The 25,545-nt window shown below is 47.5% G+C and overlaps 11 protein-coding genes across 11 annotated transcripts; 5 read left to right on the top strand and 6 right to left on the bottom strand.

Annotated features, from left to right (window-relative positions):
• Positions 1–108: 108 nt before the first annotated feature.
• Positions 109–1,166, top strand: EDB82DRAFT_491367 (uncharacterized protein). The gene is made up of 2 exons (XM_065608386.1): positions 109–227; positions 286–1,166. Exon 2 carries the CDS (start codon positions 616–618, stop codon positions 880–882), a length of 267 nt encoding a protein of 88 aa, XP_065465883.1. The 5' UTR covers positions 109–227; positions 286–615; the 3' UTR covers positions 883–1,166.
• Positions 1,167–3,815, bottom strand: EDB82DRAFT_565370 (uncharacterized protein). Its single transcript, XM_065609803.1, has 4 exons — positions 3,407–3,815; positions 3,034–3,334; positions 2,445–2,986; positions 1,167–2,396 (listed from the first exon to the last, which is right to left on the bottom strand). The coding sequence occupies exons 1-4, from the start codon at positions 3,599–3,601 to the stop codon at positions 1,485–1,487; spliced, it is 1,950 nt and encodes a 649-aa protein (XP_065465882.1). The 5' UTR covers positions 3,602–3,815; the 3' UTR covers positions 1,167–1,484.
• Positions 3,816–3,860: 45 nt separating this feature from the next.
• On the top strand, positions 3,861–5,603 carry EDB82DRAFT_491365 (JAB1/Mov34/MPN/PAD-1 ubiquitin protease-domain-containing protein). Its single transcript, XM_025738797.2, has 3 exons — positions 3,861–4,234; positions 4,317–4,570; positions 4,625–5,603. Exons 1-3 carry the CDS (start codon positions 4,169–4,171, stop codon positions 5,316–5,318), a joined length of 1,014 nt encoding a protein of 337 aa, XP_025588196.1. The 5' UTR covers positions 3,861–4,168; the 3' UTR covers positions 5,319–5,603.
• EDB82DRAFT_491362 (uncharacterized protein) lies at positions 5,604–7,373 on the top strand. The gene has a single exon (XM_025738808.2). It carries the CDS (start codon positions 5,937–5,939, stop codon positions 7,032–7,034), a length of 1,098 nt encoding a protein of 365 aa, XP_025588197.1. The 5' UTR covers positions 5,604–5,936; the 3' UTR covers positions 7,035–7,373.
• Positions 7,374–7,860: 487 nt separating this feature from the next.
• EDB82DRAFT_533992 (cutinase) lies at positions 7,861–8,926 on the bottom strand (the record flags this gene model as incomplete). Its single annotated transcript, XM_025738820.2, has 4 exons — positions 8,408–8,926; positions 8,261–8,351; positions 8,129–8,208; positions 7,861–8,067 (listed from the first exon to the last, which is right to left on the bottom strand). Exons 1-4 carry the CDS (start codon positions 8,720–8,722, stop codon positions 7,861–7,863), a joined length of 693 nt encoding a protein of 230 aa, XP_025588198.1. The 5' UTR covers positions 8,723–8,926.
• Positions 8,927–9,616: 690 nt separating this feature from the next.
• Positions 9,617–10,485, bottom strand: EDB82DRAFT_96937 (cutinase). Its single transcript, XM_025738831.2, has 4 exons — positions 10,188–10,485; positions 10,043–10,133; positions 9,898–9,977; positions 9,617–9,843 (listed from the first exon to the last, which is right to left on the bottom strand). Exons 1-4 carry the CDS (start codon positions 10,302–10,304, stop codon positions 9,658–9,660), a joined length of 474 nt encoding a protein of 157 aa, XP_025588199.1. The 5' UTR covers positions 10,305–10,485; the 3' UTR covers positions 9,617–9,657.
• A 438-nt stretch (positions 10,486–10,923) lies between these two features.
• On the top strand, positions 10,924–11,292 carry EDB82DRAFT_521778 (uncharacterized protein; the record flags this gene model as incomplete). Its single annotated transcript, XM_025738842.1, has 2 exons — positions 10,924–11,053; positions 11,105–11,292. The coding sequence occupies 2 exons, from the start codon at positions 10,924–10,926 to the stop codon at positions 11,290–11,292; spliced, it is 318 nt and encodes a 105-aa protein (XP_025588200.1).
• Positions 11,293–11,846: 554 nt separating this feature from the next.
• On the bottom strand, positions 11,847–14,478 carry EDB82DRAFT_96876 (kinase-like domain-containing protein). Its single transcript, XM_065610081.1, has 5 exons — positions 14,239–14,478; positions 13,788–14,170; positions 13,603–13,653; positions 13,211–13,455; positions 11,847–13,098 (listed from the first exon to the last, which is right to left on the bottom strand). Exons 1-5 carry the CDS (start codon positions 14,276–14,278, stop codon positions 12,039–12,041), a joined length of 1,779 nt encoding a protein of 592 aa, XP_065465881.1. The 5' UTR covers positions 14,279–14,478; the 3' UTR covers positions 11,847–12,038.
• Positions 14,479–17,353: 2,875 nt separating this feature from the next.
• EDB82DRAFT_96807 (major facilitator superfamily domain-containing protein) lies at positions 17,354–19,521 on the bottom strand. The gene is made up of 6 exons (XM_025738864.2): positions 19,329–19,521; positions 18,769–19,235; positions 18,646–18,685; positions 18,182–18,596; positions 17,609–18,132; positions 17,354–17,516 (listed from the first exon to the last, which is right to left on the bottom strand). The coding sequence occupies exons 1-5, from the start codon at positions 19,416–19,418 to the stop codon at positions 17,660–17,662; spliced, it is 1,485 nt and encodes a 494-aa protein (XP_025588202.2). The 5' UTR covers positions 19,419–19,521; the 3' UTR covers positions 17,354–17,516; positions 17,609–17,659.
• A 1,919-nt stretch (positions 19,522–21,440) lies between these two features.
• Positions 21,441–22,421, bottom strand: EDB82DRAFT_96770 (uncharacterized protein). Its single transcript, XM_025738875.2, has 2 exons — positions 22,095–22,421; positions 21,441–22,047 (listed from the first exon to the last, which is right to left on the bottom strand). Exons 1-2 carry the CDS (start codon positions 22,324–22,326, stop codon positions 21,455–21,457), a joined length of 825 nt encoding a protein of 274 aa, XP_025588203.1. The 5' UTR covers positions 22,327–22,421; the 3' UTR covers positions 21,441–21,454.
• A 1,470-nt stretch (positions 22,422–23,891) lies between these two features.
• Positions 23,892–25,382, top strand: EDB82DRAFT_96758 (uncharacterized protein). Its single transcript, XM_025738886.2, has 2 exons — positions 23,892–24,340; positions 24,442–25,382. Exons 1-2 carry the CDS (start codon positions 24,164–24,166, stop codon positions 25,255–25,257), a joined length of 993 nt encoding a protein of 330 aa, XP_025588204.2. The 5' UTR covers positions 23,892–24,163; the 3' UTR covers positions 25,258–25,382.
• Positions 25,383–25,545: the final 163 nt, after the last annotated feature.

Here is a 25,545-nt window from a genome sequence, read left to right as displayed (position 1 = left end):
ATCTTATCATTATCTCGGTCCCCCACCGTTCTCGGCATGTCCTCACCCTAGACTTGATCCTATTCCTCAGGATATTAGAACTTGGTCGCTGGAAGAGAAAGGGGGTATTGGTATATCAGTTTACTGTACTTCTGCTAGACTCATAGGCTGCTTGTTTTTGTATTTAAGAGCTTAGATAGGTGAAGAATTTCGCTGCGAAAAAACAAAACATCCGTATGAGTCAACATGTAAGCTGAATCTAATATCAAGAAGAACAAAAAGTGATGTTAACATAAAAACATTAAGCTCTTATTAAGTATACCATATTGAGTATAATTCGATAGAGTTTCAACCTTATTTAATGCTTGTACGAATTAATACCTCATGGTACACCATGATCAAGGTGAAGTTTATGCGCATATAATACCAGAACTCACACTCTATTTCACGAGCGGTTGACGTTTTGATAAGGAATATATATAGAGGTGGAAATAAGCTTTCTTTGGAGTGTTAGGTTCTACTTCTCTGTCAAACAGGACCCGAAAGGAAACAGCACCTTCAGAACTTCCCATCTAACACAGCTCTCACGCTATCGGTGACTCTTCAAAAAACATTTTTGGTACACAGTTGAAAAAAATGCTGACTTCCGAAGAAAAACAAGCTATTGAGCAAGAAGTGACAGCCCTCTCCGAGGATTATTACTTTGCGACTCAAACGAATGATGATACCAATAATGATAACACTTCACTCGAAGAACCAACAGCCGAAGCTACAGCCTTGGAGCCTCGAAATAATAGCAACACATCCACCAGACTTGCTCGATACGCTCATTTGACCCCTGAACTTGCTTCACACGCTATGGAGTTTGAGCGCTACCACTTTCTATGCAAAAACAGCGCCTAGAACCAAGTGGAGGCTCGATCTCGCTCTCTTAAAGTTGCTCGTGGAATGCTGCCCCAGGAGCCTGTAGCTGATCGCGGACGAGGCGAGCAATCATACAATGAACAGATTGACCCTTTGGAAAAGAACAAAATTGTGAAATAGGCTGAAAACTAAGGTTGACACTGAGGAGTAAGTGTGGTTTGTAACGAATTGGAAGGGAACATCATGTGGTCAAAAAATCCACAACAAAATCACAATTCTGTCTTACCCTCGGCACTATTGACATGCAAAATTGTATTGGTATAAATTAGTTCTTTTCGCTATGATAACGACCTAAAATACAGAAACTCATAATCAAAAAATTGCGGTCCTATATACATGGCCCAGCCAAATACCAGCTGCCCATGCATTTACTATAATGCGTCTTCCTTCGTGCCGTACCCAATCCTGCGCCTGCAACGCCCGAACTGCAGACCGCATCTTATCGTCGCTCAGTACAGCGTGCCTATTCGTTCTGATACTCAAGGCCCAGCTGCGTGTATAAGACAACAAGTGTGGCATGAGCTTTTGTTGTAACATGAAAATGCTTATAGAATCAAGACGGTTGGCTTCCCTGGCAACTCCTAGTTTGTTGGGCTCTTGCTTTTCTCCTTGGGTTGCTCTGGCTTATCTTTCTCCGTGTCGACGTCCATAACATCGGCAGGCTGTTCGCTTTGGGCTTCCTCAATTGATTCTGCTGGCTTTTCAGCAGGGGTCGACCCTGAGACTGGCTCTGCAGTAGCAGCGTCGGGAGTCGCCACTTCAACAGCTGGCTCTTCCTGTGCAGGCTTTTCTGTTGGCACTGAAGGTTCGATGGGAGCTTCGGGTGCTTCAGGCTCAACATCCTCCTTCTTGATCGTTGTTTCTTCAACAGCCGAGTCCTCCATGCCTACGTCGCCGTCTCCATCAACCTTTGTTGGTTCGGGCTCTTTCGCACCCTCACTGGGGTTTTCAATTGCCTTCTCTGATTGATCTTTCTCAGGTTGATCGGGAGCTGAAATATCGTCGATAGTATCGTCGTTCACATCATGTCCGTCCTCGCCAGCGTGTTCTTCGGCAGCATCATCATTAGAAGCATCATTAGGGGCTTTAGCAGGGGGGGCGTCGGGATTATCGACATCCATTTCTCCCTTGCGGTAATCAGTAAAGCTGCGCTTGTTACCGTTCTGGCGTGTAGCACCATTGACACGGGCCATCTCGTCATCATCGCTGGCCTCGAACTCGTTATCATGTTCAACGTGCTTATCCCAGCGATGTTCCGTCATGCGGACATCCTTGTTTTCGTCCTCATCAAGGTCATCCAGCTCAGCCTCCTCCTCGTCGGTCATGCCGCCAAAAGGCTTTCGTGGGACGTCCTGCAATTGCACTGACGGCGCAGGTCCAGTTTGTCGGAGGTTATCGATGACTGATGAAGTAATCTTCTCGAGATATTCTCGACTATTGGAGTTTTCCATGTTAGAGGATCGGACGTTCAGCTCAAAGTCAGGAGCATAGTACTACTTCGCGTTAATGAGTGTTCGTTTAACCACATCTGGGCGACTTACTTCGTAGTATTCATTGTAGGGCAATGTTCGGTCCATTTCCTTGCCGACAAGAACACCGGTCTCAAATGCCCATGTGCGTGCAACGTTTCGCATTGTATAGCCACCTCCACCAAGAACAAGAGTAGGGAGGTTAAAACTCTTGACAAAGTTCACGCAGTTAGCGTGACCATCCATACTCAAGTTGAAACAACCAAGTCGATCGCCTGAAAGACTATCACCGCCACACTGTAGAACAACAGCCTCGGGCTGATAGTACTTCATAACATTCTCAATGACAGGCTGGAAGATTGAGCGGTACGACGCATCGGTAATACCATCTCGGAGAGGAAAGTTGACAGCGTAATTCTTTCCTTGGCCAATACCAGTATCCCTGAGCTCACCAGTACCAGGGAAGTACTCGCCATACTTGTGGAAAGAAACGGTCATGACACGGTCGGTGGTGTAAAAAGCTTCCTCAACACCATCACCGTGATGGACATCAATATCGATGTAAAGGACCCGCTTTTTGAACCGGAGGAGCTCGAGAATGCCGAGAACGATATCTAGAGATTGTTAGACAGGGTCGTTCCGCGTGAATGATAAAATATACCGTTGACGTAGCAGAAGCCACTGGCTTCGCATTTCTTGGCGTGATGGAGACCACCGGCCCAATTGATGGCGATGTCGCACTTTTGGCGGTTGAGTCGCGCAGCGCCCTCCATGCTACCACCCGCACTGATACCACAAAACTCGAAGAGACCGTCAAATACAGGGCAATCATCTCCGACGTTGTATTTTCCTTGCTCCCTCATGAAACTGTCCATATTGTCTGGCGTGACTTTTTGCAAGAAATCGATGTAGTCGTCCGTGTGAAATTGGGTCATTTCGCCTCTCGTCGCAGGTTTCGCGCGCTTCAGAAATGTCAGCAGAAGTTCATAGTAAAAGTCTGGGCGGAATATAATGTTAATCAGGAATAGACTCACATAGATCTCCATCTTCTGGTACAGGTTGTACTGCATGATCAAGCTATGCGCCAACCGGATGCGATGAGGCTTCATTGGATGTCCAGTAACGTAGGCATAGTTACCAATGTCAGAGTCGTAAAAGTAAGCAACCTTCTTGGGCGATGAGGCATTGAGCGCGACTGAGCCGAGCTCAACACGAATGTCGTCGCCCATGATTGCGGTTACTGAGGGTGTCGCGAATCTCGGGAAATGGGTGGGAAGAAAAGGGTGAAGTTGGATATGCGTGGAACTGCGAAAAAATGTTTAAAATAGTATGAAGCTTAACTAGCTCAGAGAGAGCTCAGCATGTTCGATCGAAACGTGAAGGACAATTTTGGTGTGGCGGAAGGTGTTTTCTAGAAGCAGCCTTGAGTGTAAGTTAGTAGCAAGTACATACATGGGCAGAGCGTTGGCGAAGCCCATGTCGGAGCTCCATCAGAGTGCCATTTACAAGGATTAATGTTAGGCCGTTCCCATCTAGATTGGTTTAGCCACAACTAGAGCCCCGCATGAGACTGTTGTACTGCCACAGGAAGCTTCTACACGTGACGTGACTAAGCTTCCAGCTGTGGCTCCCAGGCTGCCGGGCTGGCGTCAACGTCAATAGCCTTCTACCAAGCTCCGATCATAGCAACACCCTCCATCACCACCAACAATCACATATCCACCCACGCCTGAACGTTTTCTGACAAACTAATCCACGCGCATTTCATCTGTAAACTTTTAAACCCAGACGATATTATGGAGCGATTCAGGAGTTTACTCGGTGGCGGCGGTATGGGCCTGGGAGGACCAGCTCATGGAACTGTAAGCTACGACCCCGTCGATTGAAGCTCTCGTGATGGAAATTCTTGCCTTTAAGAGCATAGACTAACTCCTATGGACATAGGATAACACCAATCTCATCGACAACTCCGAAACGGTTTACATCTCCTCCCTCGCCCTCCTCAAAATGCTTCGACACGGCCGCGCAGGTGTGCCCATGGAAGTTATGGGTCTGATGCTGGGCGAGTTCGTGGATGACTTTACCGTCAAGGTTATGGATGTGTTTGCTATGCCCCAGAGTGGTACCGGCGTTAGTGTTGAGGCCGTCGACCCTGTTTTCCAGACGAAGATGATGGATATGCTTCGACAGACAGGAAGGTGCGTTAAATGACGGTCGACTATCTGTTATTCCTGACTAACCTGCCCCAACAGACCCGAGTCGGTTGTCGGATGGTACCACTCGCATCCTGGTTTCGGCTGCTGGCTTTCATCGGTTGATATCAACACTCAACAATCGTTCGAGCAATTGAACCCCCGTGCCGTGGCTGTCGTCATCGATCCCATCCAGTCCGTTAAGGGCAAAGTCGTCATTGACGCTTTCCGACTCATCAACCCTCAGCTTTTGATGCTCGGACAAGAGCCAAGACAAAGCACAAGTAACTTGGGCCACCTCAACAAACCCTCAATTCAAGCTCTTATCCACGGCTTGAACCGACATTATTACTCGATCGGAATCGACTACCGCAAGACGGCTCTCGAGGAGAACATGCTCATGAACCTGCACAAGCACGTTTGGACCGAGGCTCTGGAGATGAACGATTTCCGACATGAGGGTTGCAAGAATAAGGATCGGCTGCAACAGCTGGTTACGTTGGCGGATGGTTACGAGAAGCGAGTGAAGGAAGAGACCGAATTGACCAAAGATCAGCTTAAAACCCGATACGTCGGCAAGTTGGACCCCAAGAAGCATCTCGAGGACGTTGGCCAGGAGCTCATCGAAGACAACATTGTTTCTGTGTCGAGACAAATGATTGACAAGGAGGCGACCATGCCCAAAAGGGATACGCCAGCAGGGTCTAAGGGACAAGTGAATGGCGAGGAGATGGACGTGGAGGAGGAGTTATGAGTGAGCGGAAGCGGGTACACCTAGTTCAACAGGGATAGCGAGGCCACGGGATGGACTTGTAAGATTAATAGGCGTTGGCGGGCGGGACGGACGATATAGACCTAGCCATGTCACGAATTATTGCACACAAGGTTAGCATCGTATTGCATGCATGACATTAACTCCGCATATGTTCCTTGCTGTGCCGGCCGTGTGAGTGAGGTGAAGGCTGTTGTGCGGCCTAATTGCGGGTGGTGTTGGTTAGAGCATCCTCTTTGTTTGTTGAACATGGCGAACATGCACCTATTCTCCATCTTGTACGAGTAGTTATGAACAAGGTGCTCCTCTCTATATAAGCGCACGCATGGTATGTAGTTCCATTCTTTCTCCTTTTCCCTTGTCTTATCTCAACTTGTGGTAAACAATCACGCACTACATTGCTATTATCCATTTTGCTTTTACACGAACAAAGACGACACTCAACCAAAAAAGCACTTGTCCGATGACACAACATTCTACGAATCTAACCAAAGTATCCATCAATTTTATCAGCAGGTCTGAAGTAATTGGTAAGTCCCAGATTCCCGTTGATTAAAAGAAAAGAGTTGTAGAAACCGTTCCAGAGAAGCCGTTGTGAAAATGGGTTTCCGTACGTCTCTGCGCTCGCTCTTCAGCGAATGTTTCTCTCTCACGATGAAAGATTCTGACTATGAGAAACAGAAATTGAGTTCCAGAGAAGGAAGAAAGTATCCTCCACAAACACGATGTCATTACAAGGCACCAAATGCACGAAATGATTGCGGCCTTGGAACGCGAGGGCAGCAGCAAGGAAATTATTCTTATTACAAGAGTCAGCGCCAGGGTTGGAGTCAGAATCAGAGTCAGGAGGTTTATCAGGTGTCAGGCGGCCCAACACAAGCTCGAGGTGTTAATAGGCCTGACCTTGGAAAGCCTCTGCCTGTGGTTCCACGTCAACATCCCCCACAACACCAGTCTCCATACCGGACGCCAATACCCCTGCATCGGGACGGGAGGCAAGTCCAGCAACTTGCATCTGCACCAGATGAAATACTCTGCCCGCTTGCGCATGATAGAACAGGGAGCAACGAAGCCATCATCTTTTTGGAAGACCGCTCAATGAACTACGAGGCCGTATGTGAAGTAATCGACATGATAGCGCTTCGCTTCAGCCACATCCCCTACGCCGTAAGCGGCATGGCAGCCATGGTCTACTACGGCTACGACGCGAGGCCGTATAAAGTGAGCATGCTATGCCCAGAGCACACACGCGAGAATCAGAAATGCTGGGCAAAGGCGCTGGGCATGCTCCCAATCCCCAAAAGACACGACATCTGGGGAGTTGCGACACGCGACGGCATGATACGTCAGATCCGCGTCAGATTCCCTTACGATTTCGCCGACATGCACGTCTTAAAAGTAGGCCGCTCCGCCGTCTCGATGCTCTCACTAGCGGGTCTGGCTGATGAGCTGGCTAGAACGTACGTGAACGAGCTCAAGCACTCAGACCAGGACCGCCAGGAGAATCTTGCAAGGGAGATGGTGTGGATTCTCAACAGGATCATCCAGTGCAGGATGCCCGAGCACAGGCTCAAGCCCGAGAGAATCCCTCATCTCATCCAAGACCGCTTCTGGGTACCCTTTTCGCTGGCCTATCCTGAAGCGGTACCTTTATTTGCGAAAGCTGGATGGAGAATCCCCGATGACGACTGGTCTTGATGAGGAGGCCTTTTTTCCTTTGGGGGGGATGCGAGCGACATGAGATTTTTTTTTTTTTTTTGGGAGTAACAATGAATGGATGACTGGTACTAATGAATGGCAATGGGGGCTGGAACTCGGATTTTGGTCGTTTTGGTTTACGGAAGACGTATGATGATACCCTAGATTTCTTTTATTTCTTATGTTTTAATGAACAGGACTGGACGACACGATGAGGAAGAAAGAATGCATAGATTGATAGATCAGATCTACAACGATTACAATGTACGAGTATGAGCTGGCGGCCCTTTGGTCGTCATAGGCTTATGCCACCAGCAAATACAAACCACCTACACAAAATGATGCTGAGACCCAAATTAAAAATGAATCCGTGACGTAGATATGCTCTCTGAATGAATGAATGCCTTTATCGGTATTCACTTACACGACAGAGAACTAACTGCCGGGGATCTTGAACTAAGAAAACCCTACTAGCATGTAAGCGAAAGTCTTTCCTACATGCCTATTTAACTCTCATCCTTGCACCATCAGCTTATAATGCCATGTTGGAGCGGCACAGGCTGTTCACACATTTATTTGACTGTTACGCCCATCACCGAGAAAATGCGGGATGAGTCTTCAAGTGAGCGCAAGATAGACACAGACTGATCAGGTTGCAGTGCGATGTATTGCGTTATGTACTCGATTAATACTGGATATTGCGCGTTTTCACGTCTTGTTCATTCAAAATCTCAATCCAAGTCAAAGTCTTGTGGTTTCATATACGGGGTATAATAAGCCTATCTACTGAGCAGACCCCGTACCAAGAAAATTCATCAAATCATGTTCACGTACAAGCCTTGTGCTTTTTGACGACCGCCTTTACAAATTTGACAGCCTCCTTGACTACATAGTCTCCCCAGACGGGAATGTATCCCAAGTGGACGTCGAGATTTTTGCCACCAGCTTCGCAGAAGGGGTCGCCCTTGTCGCAGATGGAAACTGCCTTGTTGGCGATGCTGTCGCAGCCGGCCGGGAGGTTACGAGGGAACATCTGAGGGAAGTGTTAGTCTGATTGATACAAAAGTTTATCTCTTCCTTGATCGATGACTTACTCCGCTGCCAACGCTGGTTCCGACATGGAAGGTTTGACCTTCTGTGAGACTGGGGTCACCCAAGAGGATAACAGAAGAGACTGCCAAAGGTTAGTAACTTGTAGAATTGTACAACAGCTGGCTTTCTCTTACTCTTGTCGGTGATGTAGGAAGGTTGAGGCAAAGTGGCAGGGAATCCGGTAGAGCTTGCACCACAGATGGTGTCCATGATGACATGAGCGCCCTGAAAAAAAGTCAGTTGCGGATTCTCAAAGCTTTGATGTCATGAGTCTGTCTTACTTGAGAGTATCCCATGAGAACCAGTGGAGTCTTGGGGCAGGTCTTCACATAGTTGTGGATGACAGAAGTCAAGGCGCGAACACCGGCGGGCTGAGAATCGAGGTACTCATTATACAGGGCAGGATACACAAGCGATTCCATGTCAGATCCGGGGACAAGCTTGAGGACCTTGTCGGCCAGTTCACCCATGGCTCCAGGGCCTTGAGGTTCAAGACTACCCCGAGCCACGATGACATGGGCTCCTTTGGCGCATGTGGTGGCTTTGGCGGCGACGAAAGCCACGAGAAAGCTCAGGAGAAGAGTGAAAGCGATCATGTTTGCGTTGTCCTTGGTACCTGAAAGCTTCTTGGAAGAAGTTAGAGGGTTTGTTTATTTCGGTACAGGATGAAGGGAATAAATAACTTACAGGGATGCCTAGTTGATCTTGACAACTGCAGTGATTCACACACAGAATAGTATAGTGATTAAGAAGCGACGGAGAAAGAGAGAGAGAGGAATAAAGGAGAGCGAGGAAGAAGGATATATAGATTCTTGCTGCCACTGCTATGGCCACGCTCCCAGTTCCAACACCATGTAATTCACTTTTAGTTATCTCACGATATTTGATGTTAGTTGTCTGCCAGTTACATCGCAGTAGCATCAGGCCCACATAATCGAAAGTTCGGAACAAAAAAAGCAAAGAAAGTAAACGGCCCTAGTACTTGTACGTCAAAGGTTGCGAACTTGCACTTGCGCTGGGGGCGGCAGATATCCATAGTTAATGACTGACAGGGTCAAGGTCTGGGGTAGTTTCGATCAATCCGATATGAGCTCTTCGGACCTTTGCCTACATCGGGATAGTCTTCCATTTGTTTATATAAAGGCCTTGTCGAAAATATGCGGCTATCATGTATACTATCTCGTAGAGGAAAGGTTCTCGATGTGGACGTTGGATTAGATGTCTGCCGAGCATGATTAGTGTTGGGTTATATATCCCAGTTGAGTTTATTTTGCGAATCCGAAAGATGCGTAGGAACACTGCATGTCTAGTTTGAATCAACCATATAACGGGCCGTGGGTAGGATGGACCCTTTGATTGTTCAAAACCTGCTTGTTCAAACATTTCAACAAATTTGTTGGGACGAGGCTTGGTCGAGGCTTTGTTTGTTTGCCTCTCTATCTCTTGGCAGGGATGGATAGCAATCTAGATTGAGCCAAGTGACATGGAGTATGAGAAGTAGATTTTAGTCGACAGAATCAAAGTACGCTAACTAGGCAAGATGGAACATGGAAACAGCAAAATCAGTAGCCATTTGTCCATATGCTGCTGACACATATCTCATATGGGTGCTCAGGTCATGCCCTCCAGCCTCGCAGAAGGGGTCTCCTACATCACAGAACGACACGGCCTTGCCAGAGACATAATGGCACCTATTCGGTTTCTGATGAGGAAATATCTGGTGATTTAAGTCAACAATTGTCATCTTGACTAGAGATATGTGCTGACTTACACCATCGCCCTTGCTACTCCCAACGTGGAAAGCCTGTCCCTTCGTAGTGCTTGGATCGCCCATCAAGACAATGGCGGCAACTGGTTCCCAGTCAATGAGCAAATAAAGACGATCAGGGTCCTGTAGGTTGGTTGTTTCAACCTACTCTTGTTAGTGATGTTAAGAGGCTGTGGGTTTGTAGCTGGAAACCCAACTGAACTTGCACCGCACATCACATCAGCAATTATATGAGCTCCCTGTTATCACTCAGTTAGCTCTTTCTATCACACCAAGCAATGCACTTGACTTACCTGAGAAAAGCCGAGTATTATCATTTTTGTTCTAGGGCAGCGTGCAACGTACTGCTGAACTACCTCGGTAAGAGCTCTGACGCCTTCAGTCTGAGAAGGTTTGTAAGGATCACACATGGCTGGATACTCGAGAGCGCTTATACCCGAGTTGGAAATTCTGCTCGAGATGTGCTGGGCGACAACTCCAATGATACCGGGCCCTTAAGATTCAAGACTGCCTCTGGCGACAATGATATGCGCTCCAGAGGTGCAGGTCGAGTTTGCGACAAGATCTTATCCTCTGGCAGCGACAAGAGTGACGAAAAATAGTATACAATTGACTAACAAGAGCATAATGTATCGTTCTGAAAGTGATATCTCGAGATTGGTGATGGGTCCATGCAAGATGTTGACTTGCAAAAATGACGAGGAAAGGAGCAGATCAAGAAGAAAAGCAGACAAACAAGTTGGGTTCACAATATCATCCATGACCACGCCTCATGTTATCCCGGTGCATTGCAAACAGCCTCAACTGATGGTATACATTAGTAGTTTTCACATATACAACATGTACTGACTCACAGCAAACAAAATAACCTATAAATATAGATCCAAGATTAATAATACAGTTGCGAATAGGCTTTCTGGGTTTAAAACATTTAGCCAACTTCCCGGTGTTATCCATATATTAAAGAAAATGGCGGCCAGCCGATCCGCCATATCTCAATATCTGGCGTTTCAAACGAAAAAAGCAATCATGTTTTTCAGCCCTCTCACGACTACCAGACTTAAGCGCAAGGCCTGGAACGACTTATTCGTCTGCGTGCAATGCGACAGGGCGTTTACAAATGAGGATAACACCGAGACGTCCTGTTGCTACCATCCAAGTGCGTTGAGTTGGCCGCGATTGAAGTGCATACTAACAACAAGCGTTGTAGGAGATCTTGAAGTGGACGACTCAGGGAATTTCTGGGCTGATAATGATGAGAGCTATAACGAGATAGATACGCCTGAGATGCGTGAGGAATATCCTGATGGCTTCAGGTGGTGGTGCTGTTCCAAATCGGGTGGCAAGAAGGGTTGCACAAAGGAAAACACCAGGCTGATCCAGCTCGATCGCAGCTAGGTGGTGATGTTCCAACAGGCAGCGATTTAAAAAAGAACCATGGCGAACATGGTGCCCCTGCTGAACGCGAAGACGACGAGGATGACGAGGATGACGATGAGTAATATAACCTCGGCAGTGTGTACATACACGTAAAATGATGAAAAATATAAGCTTCAAATGTCAATTATACAAACATCCATTCATCTAGTCTTAAAACCATTTCATTTCAAACCAGGTAAAAAGAGATTCCAAAACTCCCAGCCTATGGATGATGATGTTGCCCAACGGATGATCGCTGCTGTCCACTTCACAGCCTCTCCGCCCACACCAACAAATAGAGATATAGATATCAAAAGACAAGAGTCACTGAACCATGTATAAGCAAAGCAAGCCCCTGGATTTTGACAAATATTACATGACATAAAACGTTAGAAGAAGTCTTGTCCCAAATCACCAGGGTTTCATCAATAACCCGGTACTCCATGCGCCTGAATGCACTCCAATAATCTTTCCTCCCCTGCTAGCATATGCTGAGTGTCTGGCGACATTTGTTATTTTTGTCACCGAGCAGATTTCCAAATAAGTTAAATGCGAAACGGTCGTACCCCGACGGTAATCGTTCAACCTTCCTCTCCAATCACCAACAGTTGGCCTGTGGAATGCCGTTCAAGGGGTGCTGGTTTAGGTAATGCTGAACCGTCAGGGCTGACGTGCCTCAAGCCTGTTGTTGCTGAGGCATCGTGTGTGTCTGAACCACAGGGTTCCTAAACGCCCATAACGGGCACTTTCTTGTTTCGCTTGCCCAGCAGGGTTGCATTGTCCAAGTTGAGCTCAAAAGCTCCGCGTTGGCGGTTGCGATCACGGACCTGCTGTCGAGCTGCCGCAGCGACAGCCGCTGAGTGCTGGCCGTAGCCCTTCTCAGTTCGCTCCCGTTCGCGACCCCGAGACTGTTGTTGTTGCTCCTGGTCTCGAATGTTGGCCTTTCGCATGCTTTGCTCGAGAGCCTTGGTTGCTGCGTTAGGCTTGGCGCCGTCGTTTTCTTGGCCGTCGATCTCCATGTGATCTTCGTCTTCTTCTTCCTCTTCCTCGTTGAGGCCACCAAGGAACCGTGCAGGTGTGCCCTTAGGTCCAATCTGTGCCCTTCGCTTGCCCTCTTCTTCCTGGCGATGCACGGCGTAACCGACATCAAACACCTCGCGCAGGTTAACAGCACCAGGAGATCGGAAGTCGTATCGTCGGCCAGCCTCCTCAAACTTGTTGGCGTCAAAGGCACGGAGCATACCATCTGCCTTTTTCACCTCATCCCGAGGGGTAGGTCCGTTTCCGGCAATCCAGGGATGAGCCAAGAACTCGGTGATCGTGTAACGCTTCTCAGGATCTACGGTCAACAGATGGCTGATGAGATCTTGAGCGGACTTGGAGATCTCATCCCACCAAGGGGATAAGAAGGTGTACTGGCCCTTGGCAACCTTCTCGGTGAGCACCTCGATACTCTCATCGTAAAATGGCGGGAAACCACAGAGCAGAGTGTAAAGCACGCAGCCCAGAGCCCACATATCGACTGACTTGGAGTAGCGCTCATCCTTGACGATCTCGGGTGCTGTGTAGCCAACAGTTCCACAAGGCGTCATGGTCTGGTTATCCCAGACAATTTTGGAAAGACCAAAGTCGGCAATCTTGATGCGGCCGATTCCACCGGCACCCTGACCGGGGATGAATTCACCCTCATCGACCTTGTCCTCGTCACCAGGCTGCTTGGGCCTAGGGTGTTTCGCAGGCACCATAGGAATGGGCTCGAACAGAATGTTCTCGGGCTTGATGTCACTGGTAGGGATGTTAGCGATGTTTCCAAGGACGTGCAGGGGCGAATGACGTCAGGAGGGGCATCACCACCTCTGACATCAACCATCGGTTTCAGGTGATGATTTCGACGTACCGATGAACAACGCCCTTCTCTTCATGGAGATATTCTAGAGCCTGAGCGACCTGAACAATAACGTGTCGGGATAGTTCCTCGCTGAAATATGTCAAGCGAACAATCTGGTGGAAAAGCTCTCCACCGGGGGCAAGTTCGAGAACAATGTAGTAGTATTGTCGAGATTCGGAAAATTCGACGAGCTTGATGATGTTGGGGTGGTCAAGTTGACGCATAATCTGGACCTCCTTGAGGATATTTGATCGCTGGTGACAAGTCAGTATTCTGTCAGACATATCCGCGAGTCAGAAGGCTGGCCATCACCACCGTCAAGACAGTAGAAACTGACTCTAGGCAGGATAGCAACAGGCCTTGAAGTAAAAATAAAAATTGTAAGAAAGAGCTTCTCGCACCTCTGCTGCCTTCGGGACTTTCTTGAAGTCCGGATGTAAATGTTTATTTCCCTATAGAAGGGGACAACCCCGTGTTGGTAAATGGGGATCACAAGAGAAAGAAAGAAGAATTAAAGAGCCAAACGCATAAATCATCAAACACAAGGAGAAGGACTGCCAGATACGGAAAGCCCGGTCATGCTTACCTGCATGCTGTTCATCTCGTACTTGCGTACGACTTTGATGGCAACCTCGCCTTGTTGACCTGTTGTGTCGCGAGCGCGGTAGACATTGCTGAAGGCACCGTCGCCCATCTTGTCGACAAGTTCCCAGCGCTCAAGGCCAGGGTAGCGAGGAAATTTACTCTTACTAGCATTCTCCTCAGCGATAAGCTTGGCAAGCTTCTCATCGTCAACACGCTTCTTGCTCTTGGTGCGTGAGTACTCGTCGTCGCCATAATCGTGGCTGGCGGGTTCTTGTGAACGTCCGTAGTTGCTAGGGTCTGAAGCATTCTTATGCTGGACTACAGGCGCCTGCTGCTGTTCTGTCTTTCTTGGGGCCTCTTCGGGGGCGGCACGAGCTTGCTTGCCTGCAAAGTAGATATTAGAGCCTGATTATAAAGCAAGCCAAGAGGCAGAGGAGCGCTGTGAAACATACCGTGCCGGATGAAATTCTTAAGTTGCTGGATGGTAGACATGGCTGTGAAGGTTGTCGCTAAGGCGCGACGATTCGCCTTTGAAAGAAGAGGTTGAGAAGCCTTGGGCTAACTTTGTTGATGAGAATTGGATTGGATTAAAACGTCTTGAGAGCGTCGTAGTTGGTTTTAGCGGGCGATTCAGCTAAGGACGGATCTGGCTGATCTAGTCTATAGCTATTCCGTCTTAAAGTCGTGCGAGTCGTGATCGTAAAAAACGTGCGCTTTTGTTGGCGTAGTATGTCGCAAAGCGCGGGCAATATTATTATAAAGACAAAACGGATTTGTCTTGACAGAACAGGGCTGGACTCAAGACGATGCGGGGTTTAGCAGCTCTACTCTAGCGGACGCGGGAGCGGTTGTTCTTGTTGTGATGGCGTCGTACAAGTCGTGATAGAGAAGAGATGGAAATGTGGTACAGTTTGTCTGACTTTTGTTTTGTTTTGTTTTTATCAAAAGTGACACGGGTGATATGGGGGGAAGAAAGAAGAGAAGTCGTCGAGAGGGAAGAAACAGGAAAAGGGAAATTGGATAAAAACTGCCTTGCGCTGGGTGCTGGTGGTGACAAGCAGAGCCCGGTTCTTTTTGACGGGGGGGAGGACCGAGATTTGAGAGGTGACGGAAGGGAAAAGGTGGGCAGCCCACTTTCACTGGCAGCCCAGATTTTAGCAGGATTCTAGGCCAACGCCAGGCGAATCGAGTGGGGATGGGGGCGTTCCCAGCGGGAAACCTGGAAGCACACAGGGCCCTGGTTTTTAGGTATGTGCTGCCTGACAGGCTTGTGAATGCCGTATGGATGGATGCAACTCAGGAGGACGAGTACACGAATAGGAATCTTGGAGAATGAGGTCATTAGATGATTGTGAGAGCTGAATCAATCTCTGTGGAGTACGGTTACCTGCCCTGAATGCTTACAAGCTGGGGAATATCCTATCTGGCTGAAACAGTAACAGTCCCGGTAAAAGGTGAATGACGATGGCAATGGAAGCTAAGAAGGACGAGGTAAATAGTGGTGACAGCGGGGTATAATTCAATGGTGAGACTTGATGTGACGTTGACGAGCTGCTGGTTCTAGACGCGAATGTTTAAATGTCGATGCAACCGAACTGGAATAGAAATTGAAGTGATTTGCCCTCAAAAGAGCAGAGCCTCTTTCTCAAACGCACATCACTTATTGAAGTTGCCTATTTGTCTATACCCGTCGTATTGACATTATGCTGCCAAATGGTTGACATGTAGATGAAGTCACTGGAGACGACAATCAGTACTCAAAACGCCCCGCGATAGCGTCACAGCAGCTGCAACAGTAGTAGGTGCTGTACTACATAGCACTACTGTACAAAACTGTCAGTGTTGACACACGCCAGAAGGGCCCAGTCCGTCTCGCTCGAAGGTGTCACACCCGCGAGGACGGCAGCAATGATGATGGCAATGATGGCATCACCTGTTTTTCCCTATTCTTTTTGTTATTAATTCATACAGTCCATGCTTTTGCTAGGGTGCGATGCATATACTTTGCTTCTTAGTGTGGTTGGCATCATCCTTTTACCGAGCCACATGGTCCAAGAGGCTAATACCTCACAACTACATCCGTCGTTTCTTTTTCAATCCATCGTTGCTAGTATAACCTCCAGTAGAATGCAAACAAACCACCCGAACATGACAGAACCCTTGCATTGTTGATGTTATTGCGATTGTACGTAAACGGTGTTTCTGGCGAGATCTCCGGCCTATGACGCTGGTGACGACATCACACTCTCTCATAGTGGATATCTGGCAGAAGTATCCGCCCAATTATAGCTTCTTACAAGCCCTGTGATGTCTTGGCTCTCGGTGGCGGCTGTTCCAGTGGGTTGGCCGCTGAGAATGAAATCACCAGCAGCTCAAGTTATACAGCCCATGAGCCTGCTACTCCAGGTTCCTTGGCCCCGGATACTTTTCCACTAATGAAGCCCAACCTTTTTCCCCTTTACGAAATGGGTTTCTCATGATGAGCTGGTGTACCATAATTTTGAAACTTTGAGTTTACGAGGGTTTGATCGATTGATAACTCCAGCCTCCACAGCAAAACCACTTTCAAGGTAACATGACTTTTAAATCTCATATCCGTCGTATTAGTCTAAGAGGATCCGTTCTTCAACGAGTCATTAATACCTTAGTAGTCACCTTTATCGCAATGGGTGGTAAGTGCATTGTTTCCCTCCGTAAGGACTACCTCACTGCTATCTCTTTACTGTTCGTGCTCGCTTCCTCTGTTGACAAGAACGGAAAATGTTGACCCCTGAATGCTGATCATGACGATGCTGCACCTGATTACTGTCTAACCCCAGAGCTGACCCAATTTGCTATTATTATACAGACAAATGCGGCCAGATCCAAAACCGGCTTTTTCTAAGACCAGCTGGACTTTGCTTACTGAATAAAGAACCTGAACTTCGGCCTCGGAATAACACAAGAATTAATTCACATTACTTGGCTTTTTTATGTCCACCGTTGCATGCTGGTCCGGTCTGGATCTCTATTTCAAACCCTGGCTGCATGCAATGGAAAGCCAAGGTTGATAATACGCTGTGTTGATTGGGTTAGATACACACAGGCCTCATTGCTCACATGTCAATATGGGAACATGTGCTCCGTATTTTAAAAGCAAAAAAAAAAAAAGAGAGGCCTCTATTGATTTGACGGAACAATGTCGTGGACGTTGTCTCTTTTTCGTACGGTCTTGTTTGTATGGTCCGAGTCCTCCGCCTCAACACAGCCTATCCTGGCATTGAGGAGCTCTATGCAAGGTCTAGACCACCCATCGTCCCATTTCCGTGGTGTTGCCAATCGCAGTACTTTACGCACCAATGACGCACCTGACATATAACTATATGTACGCAGGTATCTCTGATAAGCACTGCGATGTGATTGTAAATTATCTCTCAATGCCTAACTCCGATCCAACCTGGAGGCTATGACATTACTATAACCTCACTGCTCGCCCACTTCTCGGCTCACACGGTGCCTGAGCCAAATATACCAGGGGTTATAGTAGACTACTACAGTAAGTAACCTTGAATTATGCATGCTGAGATCTCGGCACTTACAAGCGAGCGAATTTGAATTACAACCCGAACTCGGAGATCTTCATGGTACCGCCGAACTGGAAACTCAGTTTTTGAGCCGTCATTTTTCCCCCCAGCCCAACAACACGGACACACATGAGTTTGACAAGTAACATCGGCGTATATACACAACTGTATGTATGTCTGAAACACAGCTCTTGAAGTACTGGGGTTTCCGCTATGCGTCTTGCTAGCACAGCCCCATAGCGCTAATGTGTATGGATATCGAACTCATTAAACGACATCGCAACAAACAAAATATGCAAACACTCGCTTCCTACAACTTGTAACAACGATAAGGCACCCCGTGCGCTTCAGCGTACTCCCTCAACTGCCGGTTCTTCCAACCATAAAACAGTCTTAGGCCTAAGGCCATCACAGCTACAAAGAGGAGCAATGCAGCATTGACCCAATGCCCTGTTGTAAACCCGCCTTGTCGTTCTGACGTCTGGTAAATCCAAACACCAGGGATCTGACCGATTCCGCCACCAAGACTAACATTGAGGGCAATAGCAAGACCAGTGGAGGCTGTCGTGAACACGTTGGAACTAAGCCATCCAAGCATAGGAGGCATACATGCGAAGGAGCCAGCAGTTGCCATGATGAGGCCTCCATACCGGGCTTGGTATGCATCAGCCGGAAGGGCGGCTGATACAATGAAACCAACAGCGCCTACAGTTGCAGCTATGGCTGTGTGAACACCTCGGGCATTGAAGCGATCCGCCGACCAAGCCACTATGACTTGGCATACTGCGATAGATGTTAGCTAGGGTTCCATTCATAATGGCAGAGGACTTACCATAAGCGATGGCCCATGGGGGAACAGTCATCAGCTGCGCTTTCAAATCGAAATAACCCAACCCAACAGTAATCGAAGGTGCAAACAAGCTCAAACTGGCAAACGCAGGTCCGGATGCAAAGTAAATGGCGTAGTGAGCGTATAATCGCCAGTCCATCAGGGTTTCCTTAGCCTCAGCCCAATTCATAGTCGGGTGTGATTCCTTAGAACCCTCATAGTACAACCGGTGAATGGCCATGTCTTTCTCAGCCTCGGACAACCACTTTGCCCGCTCCGGGTAATCGGGCAAGAAGAAGAGGACCAGAAAAGCTGCAAGACAGGACGGGATGCCCTCGATGATGAAAAGCCAGCGCCAGCCAGAGAGACCAGAAACACCGTTCATGTGACCAATGCCATAAGCAATTGCGCCGCCAAACTAAATTGCTGTAAGTGATATGTCAACTGAATTAGGAGCCAAAACTTACTGCACCAGCAAGAGTCGCAGATGCAAGGATGAAAGCGACGCTATGATTGTTCAGTATAAGTATCTAAACCGTTGCGCAACGCCACAGCGAAGGCTATTGGGAGCTGAGGATAGTAAGACTTACCGAACACTACGCTCGTCGTGCTTGTACCAGAAAGTCAAGTAAAACACCAGTCCAGGAAACAACCCAGCCTCGAAAACACCCAACAGAAAACGCACGGCCGTAACGCTGCCAAAACTGTTTGTCGCAGCCGTAAGAATGGTCATGGCACCCCAGCAAAACATGAGAAAGGCGAGCCATCGGCTGGGTCGGAGCTTCTTGAGGAGCATATTACTTGGAACTTCGAAGACGGCATATGAGACGAGGAAGACCATGAGGGAGATGACGAACTGGTGGTCTGACATGTTGGTCTCGCGCTGCATGTCGTTGTTGGTCGACGAGTTGAGGATCATGGCGTTTCCTATGTTCGTTCGGTCGAGGAAGGAGAGGAAGTAGATAGCGGCCGATAACGGGATGATGCGCATGTCCTGTTTCCAGAGAAGACCCTTTTCGAGCGGGCTCATGGACTCGCCGTAGTGAACAGCGACGCCCTGAAAGAGATATTGTTAGACACAAGAGACCTATCCGGGGTTTGCTGCTATGCGCGCATGTAGCGCAAGGCATAGGGAGAAGTGGGTATGTACATCTTCTTTTCCGAGAGTTGAGTCGACGTCGTCGACAGCAGCGGGAGGAGGAAAAGGCACCGGGATGGGATCCTTTTCCATGGTCGCCATCCGGCCTATTATTTGGCAACGTACGCCGCGATGGAAAGGGTGGTGTTGACGGTTCTGTTGATGGTAAGATGATACGAGACGTAGTCGAGATCGACAGGAGGGGGGCAAAAAGATGACCAGATATTTTTGTCTTGTGATATAGTAACAGTACAGTATCAATACAATAGTACCTAGTAGCGATTGATCCTTTTTCGGATGATAAGAGATTAGATACGAAATTCAAGAGAAAACCGGGACAATATAAGATGAGGAACAAATGCCAAGAGCGGGTTATATCGAATATTATATGTATAGAAAGATCTCAAGACCCTGGAGACGAGGAAAGAGAGAGTCGGGAGGGAGTCGAAGCGGAGCAGGAGCAGCAACCAAAGTGGGTGGGTTATAGAAGGTTGATAAAGAGGGTGTCGATGGGTGAGTTTATTTTTCTGGGCGTTTGGCTCTTGACTCTTTTGGGCTCCACGACATCGAATAAAGACGAGGCAAAGACAAGCAAGGACAAGCTTTGAAGTAGGTACACAAGACAAGACAAGACATCCAACAGCTTGGAACATACATAAAATGCGGGGGGAGGTCCCGGCCTTTTTACAAGCTTCTTTTTTTCGCTTTGTCTTTTTTCTTGTCGTCTCGCATTACCTTTGGAGGATCCACTGCCGATCAGATCACCATTTGGTTAAGTTTCTTCGGCATTGCTTTACTTCTAATGACTCGCAGTGGCACTATTCACAGGATCTATCTTGGTTCTAGGTTCTCTTGTTTCCTTTGAGTCGTTATCTTGTACTTGCCGCTGTTTTGGTTTATTACTTCCCGTTGACCGTCGCAACCGTTCAATGTGCTGTACAATGCTAAAATACTGTAAGCTGGACGCTTCCCGGTTTGACAACTCACCTTTCACAGTAAGCGGCAATACGACGCTCGGCTAGTCTCTCTCGTTTCAATAAATTGTCGTTACACCACTCACTGCCCTTTTCCATGTAGATGTAACTGTGATTGTGATGCAAGTAACTCTACCCGCGCTCTTTGCGGAAAGACTTCTCCAAGATGATTCAAACCATTCGATTGTGCTTGGCTCGCTTCACTCTCCCGTGTCTCTCTCTATCTTGTCTTTGGGAACCCCCACCCATGATCTTCACTCGTATATCCGAGCCACGCACGCGACCCAACAAGGTAAAAATTTGATACCAGACGGATTCTCATTTGCAGGGCGACTTAGACTTGTAGTTAGAGTCGAAAAACTAAAAAGTCATCAAAAGTGGAAGCTCCGCTTAGGCAAGACGATGACACAAAAGTCCAAACCAAGCGGGGGCATAAGACAGGGAATAATAGAAGTCCAACCCAATGCGTGAGCCATTCTAGCCGTAATGGCCCGATTACTTTATATAAAACGTTTTCTTAATAACCCTTTGCTAATTTACTAGTCTCTTGACAAATTGCCATTGCCTTGTCTATCCTCGCTCCACGACCCCCTTTGCTCGTTGTACAACTCCGTGATGGCCTCCTCATGAACATGTTACTTCGGCTCCGGCCTCCCGGAGTGGGGGGTCCGGTGCCGGAACTTGTGGAATCGAAATGAAGATCACTTACCCATTCACAAACCACAGCAAATCGTGCCGTCCAGTCAGAAGCTCATGTTATCCTAGATAGGAATCCCGAAGAGAAACAAGGTCACAAATTGAGTCTTCCTGTTGCATTAGTGCAACCCACCCCCATGGCACATCCTCCAAGTTCAATTCAATCATCGCGAACCTTCCAACTGCATGTCCGACGTCGGGTCTGGGTGGTGTTCAGCTGATCAATTCATCGATCGATTTCAGCTATACTTGACTGCAGTATCTGACTACATATCCTGTCCATCCATTGATGCGATGTATCATGTCGGCAAAGGTACAATAAACCCCGAGCCAGATTCTCTATATCGACATGATCAGCACATCTATCACCGTGGCATCCGCCAATTCAACTATATGTCACTTGACCACTGCACAATGACGTTAATACAAGAAACAAATTGATAAAAGTGTTAATCCTGTAGATCCGATCTAATCTTCATCCGACTCTTCCTCTGATGGCCAGACGAACCACGCCATGACCATACACAGCTTCAACCCGGCAGCGATCCACAAGGCTCCTGTGATGCCGACAGAGCTTTGCGCAAACAAGCCACCTACAAACACACCAAAAAGAAGCAGCAAAGGAGCAGATGCACGTTGATTCCTTGAAACGTTATCCAGCGCAAACAGATCTCTGTCTGAGAACAAGTCACAGTACACACTCGTGAGGACAAGACTGATGAGTGCGTTCTGCTTCAAAGCTCGACTCGCAACCGCCTGTCCGCAGCTCTGAAAGGCCATGAGCACTATCGGCAGCAGCACGTTCCATGCGAGGCTATCCGGGTTTTGACTTGGTGGGCGAAACGTGACGATAAGCGCCGCTGCGCTGGTAAGTAAGGCCTGTAAGGTGAAGGAAGCACAGAGTACCCAACGGCGTCTAGGTGAGAAGAGACGATGGAAGCGGGCGAATAGGAAAGATCCAAGACAAAATGATGCGATAGACAGCGCGGATTTGTAAAGACGAGGGCCGGGTGTCGATGTCATGAAACTTGCAAGGCCGAGGCCGACATAGACTGTGTTTCCTGTTTCTAATTAGCAGTTTTCTCTTTGAGATGAAACCAAAACTGACCAGTCTGCATAGAAACAAAGGTTCCCCAGACCTGAATGGAGGAACTATCAAGGAGTCCAGTCACAACATAGCAGATAAGAAGCACCGCATCTGCCCATGAACAGGACAATTCATGTTGTAGGCGATGCGTCCAAGTCTTCTTGTTTAGAGGATTGATCGGTGAAGATCCCAGTAATGGTGTTTCCTCGTCTCTCACGTTGCCGATAGCGCTGGACTCTATTACCCGGACCATGGTGTCAACTGAGGTTTTGTAAGAGCAAGGTCTCTGCGCCTCAGTCGAGAATTGTTAAGAAAGATTGAAGTGTGTTTGAGCGAAACAGCTGAGAGGATATGAAATTCAAAGAAAGCTTTTGGTGCTAAAGACCCTGATGACGCCAGCCGAACGAGCAAGCGACCCGGTACCTGTTATCTCATACCCACTTTATGTTAGGTAGGATCAAGAAAACCGCCGAGGCGATGGTAAAAATCAGCACTGGATTCGGCTTAATTACTGATGAGACGAGCTTTGTATCTTGGTATTGTATCGTTGGAACGGCCTTGATTGGGGGTTTTCTTTGCCATGGATATATTCTTTACTCGTGATAGTAATATTTGTTAAGGTGGTCATGCAGGATGGTAACGCCTATTACACACACTACATACAGCTCCTACGGCGTCATACATGAACACTAGATGTCATCTATCCATAGCAAGAGAGGGTTGAAAATATCCTATACAGTGATAAGAATAAGTAACTCAGCGAATGAATGGATTTCCTCTTTATTATGACTGGCAGCATTGCATACATGATCTGCGCTGAAGTAGCCGTATGTGATAGGCTTTCAACATCAACGTTTTTGGTGGGATAGAGTCAATACATAAGCAACTGGTGATGCACCATCGATCAAGAAAGACCAGTGACTTTAGCAGTATTATCCCAGAAGTGCAACAGTAGGAAGATAATAGATGAGCTTTATTCAGTCACAATAAAAAGTGTGAATAATAACATGAGAACTATCCACTCATTCCTGCCAACCAATATAATCGATGACTTGAAGAGATGTATCAGAGCTACAAGGAGGTCAGAGTACCCAGACAAACAAAACACTTGCGTTTCTGATATTTTCCGCGAGGTGCAATGATCGATCCGTTTTGCCGCCTTGGCTCGTAATTGGGTCTCTTAATAAGCGGCACAGTTAATGTGACGGACTTTTGTTGATGTTTCGTCTCGTCTCAGGAATGCAGCTTCTGCCGTCTATCTCTTTGGGGGACTGTTGGCCTTTTATCTCATCTAACGATTCAAGAGGGACTGATTGAAAATGAGAAGAACAGAACGGAGGCCTCAGAGAAGTCAAGGGTTATTATTAAACATGTGATATGAATCATATTGTGGTAATGAAAATTGGAAATGGAGTCGTTTGGAGATCCGGTAAGGGTCTCGACCATACTCCCGGTACATGGCAGCATGGTGGTCGCTTCGGGGTTTAATAGGATCCGGAATCCAGAATAAACAGCCTCCCGTCTATTTCGCGAGATTGTATTGTCTCTATTATTAGTCGATTTTAAACGAGAGCTGAAATTGAAGTGCCATAATTATATACTCGAATGATATTTATTTGCTAATATTGGGATAGCTGCTATTAGCGATCAATAGCCTGACTAGCATACAGATTCAGGGTCTCACGTGCAGCTGACACCACTGAAGCACCCCCTGAAATAAAATGTCAAATGCCCGATGCCTTCCGCCCGGGCCATAAGAGGAAACTGGGTTTACCACTAGGCCCAGTTCGGTCTCTCCTCTCTCTTACCTGCCTAGTAATATCGTCAAAGAGTGAGCGAGGCTGATTCCCATCTCATCCAATACATACCTTACCTAGACATTACATGACACAAGGTGAATAGGGGCACGAATCAGCTTCAAATTCTCGTTGGTGTCTTTTTTTTTTGTTTTTTTTTAAACCTTCACTCAGCTCATCAGTTCTTATATCAACAACACGATTCAAGTATTCGAATTCACCTCAACTCTCATAACGTCATTGTTATTGTCAGCATCAGAATCTGTCTGCCTTGGAGCTGAGCCATCAGCCGTGATGCTCAAATACATCACAAAGCCTACGAGAAAGGGCGTCGCTGATGCTCTCCTCATTCTGGCTGTAATTGGAAGCGTCATATCAGTCATACTCGTCTTTATTGTCTTTATCGCGGGCACCACAATCATCCGTGGCGATCCTGACCATCTTCTCTGGAAGCCACTGGCCCTGGTATCAGTATGTTATACTTAACCTCACTTTTTTCTCATTTATCTCATAGTTCAACTATCTGAGCCTCTATCTACTTCCGGCTCTTCCCTAACTAACAAACCACTCAGTTTGACGGCGTTATTTCCAACAATGACACCTCGCGCTTTTTGGTGCGCTTAAACTGGTATGCCAGTTCTTTTGGATGGGAACATCCCACAGCCCCTAGAGGCCTTCCTAAAGCTGGAATTACTTCTTCTGGCCTACGGTATCACTCTACCATCATCAATGATCTTCATCAGATTGCCTCAGAACTCCGGCTTCCTGAAGATACCTGGAATTGTCCCAAGCCCGGCCCATATGAAGACCCGTGCGGCAATATCTTCTTTGAGGCTTGGCGAAGCTTCTTGGCTAGCGGGGGACTCCCCATCCCTAGCTGGAACGTCTGGATCAACATAGTCGCAGCACTTTTACTAGGCACCATGGACATCTTCCGTGAGTGGATTATTCCCAACAGGCCTCACTGGATGAAGTGCCGATGCATCATTGGCAAGCGATGGTGCCCTCTTCCCAAGGGCAGCAAGGAAGAGATAGAGCAGTTTGACGATTACGTCTGGGACAAGGTGCGCCTTGCTTACTGGGCTCTTTCGGCCGGTTTCTTCGGCGTCGCTGCCGGACACACATGCCTCAACTCAGTTTTCTTTGTTCGTTACTTGAGCTATTTTGAGGAGCGATTACCAGATGGCATCAGTATGCATGGCAGGAGACGACTAGCTTCCGAGATCTTGCTTTGGGTGGCTTTTGGTATCAAGACTTTTGGTGCACTCTGCATGGTAATTAGATGGAAGCTGAGCAGACGGCCAAATGGCTGGATGGATGGACAGAACCTTGGTCGCATCGATCGCGTCAAGCCGAATGGCACAGATGGAGCAAAGTACACTGATTAGGTGCATGGATATAGAACGACAAAAGTTTATAATTGATGATTGCAACATAAGGGAATATATACGGATTTTACATTTGGCCTTGTATCTGGTCTCATAACTGAAGATGTCATCCATTATCACGAACCATTGTAGGCTACGAATTGAACTATGAGAAGCCAATCTGCTCATGAGGCTTTATGAAGAAACCAATTCTGTTACAAGTATATACAGTTAGACTATAATGCGTCAAGACTAGTCTGACCTTATCTCCCCGCGGGGAAGCGTCTTGGTAGTTTGCCGATCTCAACG

The sequence above is a fragment of the Fusarium venenatum genome, assembly GCF_020744135.1.
Source record: "Fusarium venenatum strain MPI-CAGE-CH-0201 chromosome Unknown EDB82scaffold_1, whole genome shotgun sequence".
Taxonomy (NCBI): domain Eukaryota; kingdom Fungi; phylum Ascomycota; class Sordariomycetes; order Hypocreales; family Nectriaceae; genus Fusarium; species Fusarium venenatum.
The sequence above is the reverse complement of the archived record's forward strand: the minus strand, read 5'-3'. Positions and strand labels throughout refer to the sequence as shown.